This window comes from Apodemus sylvaticus, chromosome 14 (genome assembly GCF_947179515.1).
Source record: "Apodemus sylvaticus chromosome 14, mApoSyl1.1, whole genome shotgun sequence".
NCBI classification, from domain to species: Eukaryota; Metazoa; Chordata; class Mammalia; order Rodentia; family Muridae; genus Apodemus; species Apodemus sylvaticus.
The window spans coordinates 30318263-30331722 of NC_067485.1; the positions used below are offsets into that span (position 1 = coordinate 30318263).

Here is a 13460-nt window from a genome sequence, read left to right on the forward strand (position 1 = left end):
ATCCTGCTGATCCATGAGCATGGGAGGTTTTTCCATATTTTGAGGTCTTCTTCCAATTCCTTCTTCATAGTCTTGAAGTTCTTGTCATACAGATCTTTCACATGTTTGGTAAGAGTCACCCCAAGGTACTTTATACTGTTTGTGGCTATTGTGAAAGGGGTCATTTCCCTAATTTCTTTCTCGGCCTGCTTATCCTTTGAGTATAGGAAGGCTACTGATTTGCTTGAGTTGATTTTATAACCTGCCACTTTGCTGAAGTTGTTTATCAGCTGTAGGAGTTCTCTAGTGGAGTTTTTTGGGTCACTTAGGTAGACTATCATATCATCTGCAAATAATGATAGTTTGACTTCTTCCTTTCCACTTTGTATCCCTTTGGCCTCCTTATGTAGTCTAATTGCCCGAACAGAGGCAGCAGTGGCTGGTCCAGCTGAAGGGCTATCAGCTTAGGGGTTTTTCTAACACATCTATAAGAAAGCACAAGCCCTTGCAATATTTCCCACCTCTTGACTTCTAAAATCCCTCATGACCTGTGCAGGAAAGTTGAGTTCTTTCCAAAAGCAGAGTTCACTTGGCTACCCTCACTTTGGAACTCAGTTGCTCCACAGGACACACTTCTGCCTCCTGCTGACAGAGAGCAGTTGCCAGCCACAGCTATTAACCTCAGCTCTAATTAGAGGAATGGGTAAAAGAGTGGGATTGTAATTAGTACATCTTTTCCTCATTAGATAGTCCTCAGTTGAAGCACTAGTCTCTCTTCCTCTCATTGGTGAGTTGCTGAGGAGTAACCACACTATAAAACCTCAGCGACAAGAGAAAAGTATCTAAGGAGATGGCAGCAGAAATGTTGTGCTGTGGCTAATGAGCTGTGTTGTCATCTAACTTGTTTCATAGGTCCGAGGCGCTGCCATGGTTGGCTCTGATATGGTTGTGACTGTGGAGTTCACTAATCCTTTAAAAGAAACGCTACAAAATGTCTGGATTCATTTGGATGGTCCTGGAGTGATGAGACCCAAGAGGAAGATGTTCCGGTAAGTACCAGGACAAGGAGGGAAGCAGTGAAGAACTAATGGAGCTCCATCTACCTATCATTTATCTATCTATCTATCTATCTATCTATCTATCTATCTATCTATCTACCTACCGACCTACCCAGCTATTTATCTATCTATATCTCTCTACCTCTCCTATCTCTTATCTCAGTAGATTCTTATCTAAATGGTGGATGGATGGATGGATGGATGGATGGATGGATGGACAAATGGACGGACAGATAATAGATAGATATTATATCTAATACCACTGAAAATATCTGGCAAGTTTTTTCGAATTATTTATGTGGGATATGCCAGAAACAAGGTTGGTCTAACACTTCTATTAAGTCCTTTAAACTGCCTTACTGAAGTAGATACAGTAATATGGGACTTAAAGAGTTACACTGATGCCTGCTGGTGGTGGTACATACCTTTAATCCCAGTACTTGGGAGGCAGGGACAGGAAGATCTCTGTGAGTTCAATCTCAGCCTGATTTGCAAAGTGAGTTCCAGAACAGCAAATGTTATACAGTAAAACCCTGTCTGGAAAACAAACAACAAGGAAGCAAAAAGAGGTAGATTGGTTTGCTCACATGATACATATGGGACATATGGGGAGGGGGAATCCAGGAAAGGGGAAATCATTTGGAATGTAAACAAAGAATATAGAAAATAAAAATATTTAAAAAAAAGAATAGTCAAAAGTAGCGTATATAGTCAAAAGGCAGCATATTTCTGAAGTTCGGAGTTCAGATTATTTTACCACACTACCTCTTCAGGAACCAATCAGTTTTAAATAAATGTCTTCATTGTTTCAAAGATGATGGGAAAAGACATCCCTTGTCATAGTTTGTCCTTCCAACACCATCCTTCAGATTTTACAGCCACCACTGCCTACAACTGTTGTCCTCAGTTGCTGCTCTTTCAGATGAGCCAGAAGAGTTCTAGACTTGGTCCAGTCTTCAAGGCCAAAAGTACTTCAACCTATGTAGTAATATGAATAGAATTCTGCCTCTTCAATACCAAGTACCACCAGAATACAACGAGCAGTTCTGTCTCTGTAGCCTCTTTGAAACTGTTTGAGCTCACATAGTAGCTCATGCCATGATCAGGTAGCTCTAACTGCAGAAACCACATACCCTTTTCTACCTTCCTGTCTTATTGGAGATCCTGACTTCTTCCTAGAGCAACATAAGGCCCACTGCATTCATCTGGTGGCTTGAAAAGTTTGCAAGCAGCTTTCTTTTCTTCCACAATCCTCCCCCACCAGGCACCAAATACTTGCCCTTACTTCATCTTTCCTACCTCTAATGTGATGCTCCCTCCCTCCCTCCCTTTATACTCCAATTTATCAGCGATCCTCTTAAAGCGTGACATCCAGAATGGATCCCAATCTTTGAGGTTTATTACTTTCATTTCTACTACAAATAAGTCCCTGTCAACATCAATCAATCTAGCACATTTCTTGGGAGTGACCTTCTAAGGCATAGAAAAGGAAATGGGGGACTCTGGAAACTGCCATATGAACCTAAATGCTGGGAATTTTCCCAGTGCCCTTGGTAGAAGTCATCCTTCTCAGTAAGCTGGAGTCCAAGTTCCAGGCCTCACTCAGTCTTTCTAAAGCACCTTTGTAGCTCATAAAATGCTCTCTGTAACTGCAGAGCTTACAACTTTTACATCCCTTCATCTCAAAGTAGCCTTCTTGCAAATGCAATACACAATGGAGAAAATTATTTGAGTGCTTTTTAAAAAATGCAAACACAAGCCATTACAGCCTCCCTATGCTAATAAGAAAGTTGCAAGGGGGAAAGGGAATTAAATTAGAAATCAACGCCAGCCAGAGGAAGAGGTCAATAGCAATAGCCCTGCTTCTGTCAGAAACAAGAGTCTGCCTCTCCCATTCTTGCACTTTCCCACTCCAATTAGATACAGGAATTGCTCAGGCAAAGTGAAACACGTTCTCTTTGCTGAACAGAAGCCTGCTGTATCCAATTTTTCCTCCTCAGTAACACAAGATTTCTCTGGGGTGCCAGAAAGTCATGTTGTACCTGAACTTTAACTGTCTTGGGAATTCTATCTTGATCAAGGCCAACATATGTGCTAGGGTTTATATAAGTAAAACATAAAGTTCCACACGAAAACATCTGATGAGGGAGGGGAAGATATATATATATATATATAGATAGATAGATAGATAGATAGATAGATAGATAGTTACATACATAGATACATAGACAGATACATAGACAGATACATAGATACATAGATACATAGTTACATACATAGATACATAAATACATATGATTTCGGGAGAGATCGATAGATAGATAGATAGATAGATAGATAGATAGATAGATAGATAGATAGATAGATATGTGATTTATAAGAGAGAGAGAGAGAGAGAGAGAGAGAGAGAGAGGGGAAGGGTAAGGGAGAGAGAGAAGGAGAGGAGAGAAGGAGAGAGAGGAGAGAGAGGACTATTTTCTCTGATACATGTTTCCATCATTATATGTCACTTTTCCTTGAGGGTCAAAGTCATGGAGCAATACAACCTAGGACTTGAACCTTAACAGCTATGAGTTTTTAATTTCATAAGTAGCTTATGACAGGTACTTCATTATAGTAATGGAAATTTGACTAATAAACACAGAAATGGATGCTACATCCATAAAAAAGATAATTGTCATAGTTAGTGACTTATATGGAGGACAGAGATCAAAGTACATGGAGTTTAAGAATTATTTGCTTATTGTTAGCATCTGGTATTGTTAGGTAAATCAAGTAACGGAGACGTGAAGCTAGTCCCCATAAGGAAGATATCCTCCCTACAAATTGGCTTAAAGTACACTGAAGCGCATATAACTGATACCTAAGTTTATGACAGATGGGCCGAGGGCAGGCAGATGGGAACTTCTGTGTTCATCAGACATTCTAGTGACTCAGATGTTATACATGAGATTTATTACTCAGAATTCTGAAGCCAGGGAAATCTAAGGCCAAGAGCCAGGCAATCGGGTTCTAGTTGAGGACTCTCTTCTCAGCTGGAAGATAGCTGCCTGTCTCCTGGCCAGGTTTTCTCCATGGTGGAACAAGTAGGTAGGCATGCTGTATCTCTCTTCTACGTGCTTAAATCTTATCACAAAGGCCCCATTCTCGCAACCTCATCTAATTACTTTAGAGAGGCTTTGTCTCTATTGAAATCCCACCATTATTATATAAGGGTGGGATTTCAACAGATGTATTTTTGAAAAAAAAAACAATACAAATATTCAATCCATACTAGTCCTCAAACTCAGACCTAGAGCATTCCTCTTTCCAAGCAAGAAAAGCTTTCTACCTCAGAGTCAGACATAGGAGTATGGGGGCAAGGGGTAACATGGCATCAAAAGAATTTGTTTTCAAGCCTTGCTTGATAACCTTCTCAAGGTTGTTTCTTCCTGCCTAAGGCCAAAGGCGGCTGGCACCTACTTCCATAGGGCCAGATAATTAGATATATCCCATTGTGATTAATGTTGGTGAGATGTAACTTAGGTGTCCCAAATTCATGTAACTAGTTGACTTCCCATATAATTCTAAAAGCCCTATAGGGTTCTGCGTTCTTAATAATCAAGAAATCACTACCTTAATTCATCTTGCAGATCTTTGTCTCCTTCATATCTGATACAGAGAAGCTCTTGAGCCTGACGTAAAGAGGACCTAGGGCAGGAACTAGTGAGCAGGGAATCAGAACCAGAAACACAGAGAGCATTGCTGTGTCACCATCTCCACTCAGTGAACTGACATCACTGGGGGTGAGAGGTGATTTACCTTCTGCCTCTTGCCTGCTTCAAGTGTTCAGAATTCCTGCTTCCCGTTGACCCTTGGCTTTTAAATTTCTGTATTTGATACTTCCAGTATATTAAATAATAATTCATCTAGATTCATTTTTGTCTTTAAAAACATGATCAGGTTCCATGAATTAATTCAAGAGAAAAAATTTCCAATTTGGTGCTCTGACATTAAACTTGAGTTCTCAGAAGCTAAAAGCTAGACAGAGGATGAACCGCAGGTGCTTGCAGCTCACTGTGATGATGGCTGCATTTGCCTGCGTGTGCTTGGGATGATAAATGGCCCGTACATCCTGATGGCTCAGCACATTCCTCAGCATCATTTTTCATGACATTTGTACCCAGGAAATAGGTTCATTCCAACATTATTTCACTGGCTGAAATGAGCAAACTGATTTTCTTCTTTCTGTGAGGCATGTATCCATAAGCAAACTGCCCTACCTGTGAATTTTCATATCTGAGTCTCTTCATCCATATACATATTATATGGATGAGTTTGCTAATGATCGCAAAGGAAGAAACAAGGTTGAAGGTTTTGTTCCTGTGGGAGGCAATTTCCTGCATTGCACCAGTCCTGATAGAGCCTGAAGCCGGGTAACTTTTTATTGCAAAGCCGGACATTGACTGATCAATGGAAAACCTCAGGTGAGAGGATGGGTGGATTCAGGTAACAACAGCAGAGATGTGTTGATACCATAAACTCGCATTCACATCGAATTCTTCACTCTACACTAGGGACCGAGCACCTGAGCACGTGCAGGCAGAAGGGACTCCCTAGGCAAAGGGGGCTTGGACAGAGCAAGCAATGACCACGAAGGTGGAGGTGACATTAATAACAATGGTGTGTCTCTAACATTTCTTGCATATATTTGAGGGTAAGACAATTCACTTTCCCACTTCCCTGCTTCTTGCCCTATACAGTGGTTAATGCTCAATCACCTTTGTATATAAGCAACAGTGAAGTCAGGGTTTTTCATAGAGTCACATTGAAAACAATATTTATATGGAGATTATGCATTTCATAATTTGGTTGAAATAATGTGGAGAGCCCTATCTACAAAGAATCAAAACAAGGAAAGTATTAACTTCTATAAAATCAATTCGGACATTTTAATTATCACTGGGAATGAAATACCTTGGGCATTGAGAGTGTTTCCATAATGCTTCTCATCCACTGGCCATGCACAGGGGGAAAAGAACATTTCTCATTCTGTGTTTTGGGATGTGTGGCTCTTCTCATCTCTATGGCAAAACGCCTGACAGAAGCCACTTAGAGAAGAAGAATTTATCGTGTCTCCCAGTGTCGAAGACAATAGTCCGTCATGGAGGCAAAAGCATGGTACCTTGGCTCAGTGGCTTTATTCTGGAAACTTGTGAAGAGTGTTTTGTACACTGTACGAGACTGGACAGCAGAAAAGCAGGGACTGGCAATAACTCTCACATCAAATAGCTCCACAGCCACTGGGGACTGAGAGTTCGAGGGGGAACATTTCATACTCAAACCATAACTGGAGCTCATCCCCTTCCTGTCCCAGAGTATGTGGTGGCACAGACATCTGGAATGTATATTGCTTTTGCTGGCTTTAGGTGATATTTTGATGGTTTAACTTTATACTAAAAAGGTCAAGGAAAGGCATATGACTCCATGCATCTCCCTTCCTTTGATGGCTGTGTTTAAAGTAATTCTGGAATCCCAAAGGCAAAAGACTGCAGTGTTTGGATTACATCTGACTGTCCTTGGCAGTGCTCCTTCCTGGCCGCTCCTACCACAGATATCCAGTACCAAACTAAGCATCCCAGGGCACTTCTGTGTCTCCAGCCTGTTCTAAGAAGCCAGGAGAAAGCGCCTGACTCTGAACCTTGAGACCTCTCTTGGCAACTAGTGATTACAAAATCCCTTGGTGCTGTAGGTTCTTCTTTGCTGGGCACAGGCACTTTTTTTCGGATCCCCTGACACATCTTTGCTCTTGAGAAGCATCCATCACCCTCTATCATCCCAGTTTTCCTACAACCCCAACTCTACTCTCAGACTTCCTATCCTGGTCATTGATGTGAACAGTGAGATTCTTGCCTAGCTCATCCAGTCTGGAAGTGGCCCCTATATGTCTGACACCCTGATAAGAACACCTTCTTTTAGTTAGTTGGGCAGTACTGGAGCATGCCTATAATCCCAGCACTCAAAAGACAAAGGCAGATAGCTGTTTTCTGTGAGTTAAAGGCCAGCCTAATTGACAGTCGTTTCCAGAACATCCATGGCGACCATGTCTCAAAAAACAGAGAGAGATGAGAGGAGAAGGAGGCCAAGGCAGAGAGACACACACAAAGAGAGACAGAAAGACAGAACACTTTCCTCACTGAATAGATGGGTATGATGAACAGCTCAGAATCATGCCTCACTAATTCTTTTTTCCTTCCTTTATTCCCATCCCTATCTTTCCAGTAGCCAGGATAAATGCCCTTTAAGGAGAAGTGAGGTATCCTGCTCTCTCATTTGGTCAGATAAGCATTTGTGCTCAGCCATGCTCATGTGGTGCTGACCCAAGTGGCCCTCCAGACTCACACAACACTGGGGGAAGATAGTTTGACACAGCATGCTAACTAAGGCCATAAAAACTTGCTTGCAGTCCCAGTTAGGAGATGTGCTCATTTATAGTTACTGACCAACCAGCCATATGGTGGTCTTCCTTTCCATTTCTCTTATCCATAAGTCAGGGTAAAGCCCAAGGATTGCCTCAAGGATCTTTCCTCAAGGTCACCATAACATGATAATCTGGTAAAAAAAAAATTCATCACACTATGAATTTATCTGGTAAGGATTATAGACTTCTGTCTATAACTGAGCAAATCCTTTGTCATCATATAAGCAAATAAGAGATCTGATGCATCTAAAAATGTCAGCTGATACTTTCTGAATCTTCCACTCCATGCCCAGTGATGTTTGCTAAAATATTGTACTGGCTGGTTTTGTGTATCAGCTTGACACAGGCTGGAGTCATCACAGAGAAAGGAACTTCAGTTGGGGAAGTGCCTCCATGAGATCCAGCTGTGGGGCATTTTCTCAATCAGTTCTCAAGAGGGGAGGGCCCCTTGTGGCTGATACCATCTCTGGGCTGGTATTCTTGGGTTCTATAAAAGAGCAGGCTGAGCAAGCCAGGGGAAGCAAGCCAGTAAGAAATATTCCTCTATGGCCTCTGCATCAGCTCCTGGTTTCTGACCTGCTTGAATTCCAGTCCTGACTTCCTCTGGAGATGAACAGCAGCATGGAAGTATAAGCTCAATAAACCCGTTCCTCCCCAACTTGCTTCTTGGTCATGTTTGTGCAGGAATAGAAACCCTGACTAAGACAGATATAGACGTTTTGCAAAGTTTGTTTCATGTAAATCTCACAACAATAGTTCCATGGGGTTATCACTATGTTATTCCCACTTAACAGATAAGATAGGAATTTAAAATTCCCTAATCAAATGAGTCAAGTCTGTGACCCAAGTGTCACAAACCCAGGGTTCAGAAGCTTGTGATCACAAGACAACTTTTGTGTCATCTAGACACCAGGCACTGCAAATTGCTTAGCTAGTAGTGCCTGAAATTTTAAGTGATTAAATTAATTCCAATTTGCTTTTCTCTCTATAGCTCCAACTGACAAGCAGCTGTAACCATGAAATAACTCCTGCATACTATACAGTTTATTTTGGAACCCTGCTATGACCAAAATGATTTTATTTGGTCTTCTTATATAATAAAAATTTCCATTTTTCATAACATCTTAACATCCATAATTACTAAGTATTTACAGCACTTTGGAGGCTCCAAACTCACCAGAGCAATACTAGCATACTAGTGAGCCATTTGGAGCAGGTCTGCCCTGGGCAGCCTGTGTCACTCCACCTCCAGGTGGAAGCAGTCAGCTCTTCTGCTCTGGTCTGTTGAAAGTTCCCCAATTTACTTTCCAGATGTTTAGGATTCTGTGAAATTCAGCCTAACCTGTGAAATTCTAGCCTAAGCAAGAATCTATAAAGAATCCACAGTTATCCCCAACTTCTGCTCTTCTATTCTCTGGGCCATTAGACTTTGTGATGCTAGCAATTTTGTATGTCCTTTAGGATCATAATATCATCTATATTTTATCATCTATAAAACAGGATGTTGGATTAAGTCATTTCTGACATGCTGTACCTCCATAAGTCCATGAAAAGATCAAGGTTTTGTGTGCATGTGTGTGTGTGTGTGTGTGTGTGTGCATGTTCTCATGTGTGTATGTTTACATGTACTTGTATGTGAAGGCCAGAGGTTGACACAAGCATCTGTCTCAATAACTCTTCTGCTTATATGTTGAGCAACAGTTTCCTATTGAAGCCAGAGCTCACTCTCCTGCCTAAGCAGGACAGCCATCCAATTGTACAGATTCCCTGTCTCAGTCTGCTGTGTGCTGGGTTTGCCACACCCACAGTTTTAGTTCGTATGTATGTATTATGTATGTATGTATGTATGTATGTATGTATATTTTGAAACAGGTTTGGGAGATCCAGACTCTTCATGTTTTCATGGTAAGCCCTTTTGCTTGCCTAGGCATCTCTCCAGCCCTCTTTTGTGCTAGTTGTTCAACCTCCTCCCTTCCACTCTCCCTGAAAAACGTTGTCCTGGTTTCCAGGCAACCCAATATTTGTCATCTCTAGAGGTTAGAAATCCCAAACCAGGAATCCTCTTTTTATAAGTTTGCAGGACACTTCTCATACAGAACCAATCAAAGTCTGCCTTCTCAGAGAAATAAAACTTGTGGAAAAAGTAAAAACAATGGTCATACAAGTCTTCTATTATAGACAACCATGTGAAATACAACGTTCAGTTATAGACCAGGGAATGAAAGGTACATTGCCCACTTGCTAACTATGCTTTCTTGGAAATGTGGCCTCTCTGGTTTAAGTCTAAAGTATCTACGTAAGGCACTGCATACATATCTCCTTCCAGGATTCTATGGAAGGACTGTGAGAAGCACCCAAGAGAAACATAAGTATCCCCCAGCCCTCACTAACATTAACTATCCCCAGGAGGTTTGTCTGTGAGTCTTCAGAAGGTCTCTGAGCATAGACTAGAGAGAAAAGGCTATTCAGTTATGAGAATGGATTAGAGAGTTAGCAAAAACAAAGCAACAGAAAGACACATTGATAGAAAGAACACCCAAGCTGGTGGTAAAATTATAAATATGGATTACAGAGAATGATACCACTCAATGTAAGGTATCATCAAGACAATTCATGTTCAGATATTTGGCAAGGGAGCAAGGTTCATCCCAAGAGAGTTAGCAAGTGTCAGATCCTCAGCAAAGGCTGCTGGACATTCAAGCAGGACTTTAACCCCAGGAGGGAACATGTGGAGCAATGATGAGGCAAGGCAGACCAGTCCCATGGAGAAGGCCACCGGGGAGGCCATGGCACTAAACTGGCATTCACAGCTAAGGATGCTCAGTCAAGCTGTCACATCCTCTGGAAGATGGGAAAGTAGAGCCAGGTGAAAGAATCCATGCTTGGTGGGGCTGGTGGTGTCCAGCTTTGCATAGCCTCACAAAGGGGTCTCAGATAGATCATGACTTACTGAATCAGCCAGCTAGGCTAAAGGACCTAATGGGAGGTCCTATGGCTGTCATCAACTGGAAGAGAAATGGGGCAAGTATCTTAGGCCTAAGTTTTCATAGTCCATCATGGTTAAGATGGGAAATTGGGTCACCAACCTTTCCTCTGCTTTTTATGTTTTCAGTGAAATCCGGCCCAACACCACTGTGCAGTGGGAAGAAGTCTGTCGGCCTTGGGTCTCTGGCCCTCGGAAGCTGATTGCCAGCATGACCAGTGACTCCCTGAGACATGTGTATGGAGAGCTGGATCTGCAGATTCAAAGACGACCTATGTAAATGTTCCGGAGGCTGAAATGGGCCGGGTCATGTGGCCTATTGCAGTCTTGGCTATGGAGATTCTAATGCAAAACATAGCTAGCTCTTGCTTTAATTTGGGTGTGAAGACTGAGACAGATTCCAACATAGAGATGCTATGTATTTCACAGACAGCCTTTCCAAATAGGCTATTGGACAAGGGAGTTAGCTTTGAATTGTTGCACCTTCCAAAGGATCTGAGCATTAGCTTTAATTATGCTATAATTAAGCCTTCATAGCACATAAGAGTGAAAGTCATCATTTATCATTGCAAATGGCTGCAGCTCTGCAGATCAAAGGGCTTCCCTTGAGCAGGGAGATGTGCCCAATACCTGGCCTCAATTAAGAATTCTGATTCCCCACTCAGTCTTTTAGGGGTAACATACTCCCCAAAGGAAAGGGCATGCTCAGTTGGATCCTTACAATTCTATTCCCTTTTCTTGGAATCAGGTTGAACCCTCTGTGTTAAAATATTTTTTTTTCAGGAATTAAGCAGGACATCATTTTTCTTCTTGGCAAAGCCAGAAGAAAGGTCTTTCATCTTGCACCTGCAGCCAAGGAACTGCCTGCCAAAATTCACAGATTACCTTGTGAGAAGATGTGGCCCCACATTAACAAATTGCATTTGTGGGGAACTTAATCACCTAAGAGGAGATAAGGAAGCAGGTGTGGTACTCAGATCTATTAAATAATGCAGTTTACGGTGCATTTTATAGGTGTCACACTGTGTCCTGATCAGCAAAAATGAATAACCTCACTTTAACCCTTTCTCTGATAGAGAACTAGAAAGTAAGGGTGCTGACTTGGGATTAGAGAAATGAGGAATTAGCATCCTTGCTGGGTGATTCTACTTCACCTGTTTCTCTGAGATCATCACATTCATACAATGACACTGACAAAAAGGAAAACAGCTTGAGAAACTAGCAGAGTTAGTAAACATCTGGATGATCAAACAGATTGTGATTCCTCCCTTTTTCTTCATATTTCAAGCCCATATATCAAGCCCTTTCCTGGACCCTTGAGTGCTGAGAGCTAAGACAGACTCAGACTTGCAAAAGGCCTGCATTACTCTTGACGCAAGGAGAGAGGACACCAAAATCCTTTACCTTATGTGCCAAGACTCCATCAGACGAGATTACTGGCACCTATTTGTACAACAGATTTATAGTTAGAATTCCCCATTTAAATACCTTGGATGTGATTTAGGTCAGGTGCCTATGGAAAAAAAAGAACAAATAGAAAAGAAATGACAGGAAGGAAGGAATGGAGGAAGGGAAGGAGGAAGAAAGGAAGGAAAGAAGGAATGGAGGGAGGGGGAAGGGAGGAAGGAAGGAAAGAAGGAAGGAATACTGTGGGAGAGAAGTTATGGAAGAAAAGAAAACAGAATGCTCTAGTCTGTACCTATGCTCTGGTTTATTTCTAAGCCATTGGGAGTTTCCTGAGAACTCAGAACTAACCCCCGAGGTTCAGCAGATACTATAAGCAAAACTCCACAAAGTCATCTCCCGACATTAGCATCTAATTCCAAATGAAATGCATTTTGCTAGACTTTAAAACAGCTTAACTTAGTATGTTGTTATTAATGAGAGTGTAATCGATGCCTGTAATAAAGTTAATCTGATTACATGTGCCCAGAAGTAAGTGGTGTTAATTTTCAACACTACATATGACTAAACTCAGCTGCCGGCAATGCTCTTCTCCCTCTGCCACGCATATCGTACCCTGAGTAGGAGGACATTCATTCTCCCTCTAGGTAAAAACGACTAAAAGTTGTTGATGTTGCCATTAGCATTCCTTACCTCCTCTCTGCATTTTGCTACCAATTTCATTGAAGAAGAAAGTTTGCAGGCTTAGCTTTAAAACCGGCTTCTAGGAGTTGAAATTTCTCCGTAGATATCTGCTTATGAACACATTTCACAAAACAAAACCTATGGTCATGGTATACTTCATCAAACAATTGCAATTCAGACAGGGCCTCAAGTCCTAACTCAATCCTGAGTGGCACCTGCCATCTGATCTGGAGTGAGCATTGAAGATGAAAACCTATTTGTTACACCCATGCTAGAAACAGCCATGCCCGCTGACAACTAGGATATCACAATGTACAGTAATGCTATTGTAGTATGGATCTTGTCTCTCAAAGGTCAATAGACCCAATGCTTAGTCCTCTGTGTGGTCCTACTAGGAGATGATAGAATCATTTGGAGGTGAAGTCTAATAACAGGTATTCATGTCATCAGAGGAGATGCTAGCACTCCAGTCACTTAGTCAATCTCTTACTTGCTGGTCATGAAGTGAGTGGCTCTGCGATTACTACCTTCTCCAGCTGTTACTGGCTCACCACAAACCCCCAATCATCTATCAAGGCTGACTCTGCTGAGCTGTCATTTAAAGGAAAACTGTAGGCTTAGATTTTTAAAAAACCTACTTTTAATATGGGTTCTCAAATACTTCGAGCTCCCCTTCTAGCCCACCATCCAAAAGTAGGGGAGAGAAGATGGTAAATAGGACAAGGGAATGTGGACCTGTTTAGAAGTAGTTCTTCATCATACTAAGTGAGGTAATCCAGTCTCAAAAGATCAATCATGGTATGCACTCACTAATAAGTGGATATTAGCCCGGAAAAGTGGAATACCCAAAACAAACCCACACATCAAATGAGGTACAAGAAGAATGGAGGAG

At 41.7% G+C, this 13460-nt stretch overlaps 1 protein-coding gene across 1 annotated transcript in view; it reads left to right on the forward strand.

Annotated features, from left to right (window-relative positions):
- F13a1 (coagulation factor XIII A chain) overlaps positions 1–12415 on the forward strand; it is a 182620-nt gene extending 170205 nt beyond the window's left edge. The window contains exons 14-15 of the mRNA XM_052156693.1: positions 892–1028; positions 10610–12415. Coding sequence (XP_052012653.1) covers positions 892–1028; positions 10610–10760 — 288 coding nt within the window. The 3' untranslated portion in view covers positions 10761–12415. The remainder of the gene's footprint in view (positions 1–891; positions 1029–10609) is intronic.
- Positions 12416–13460: the final 1045 nt, after the last annotated feature.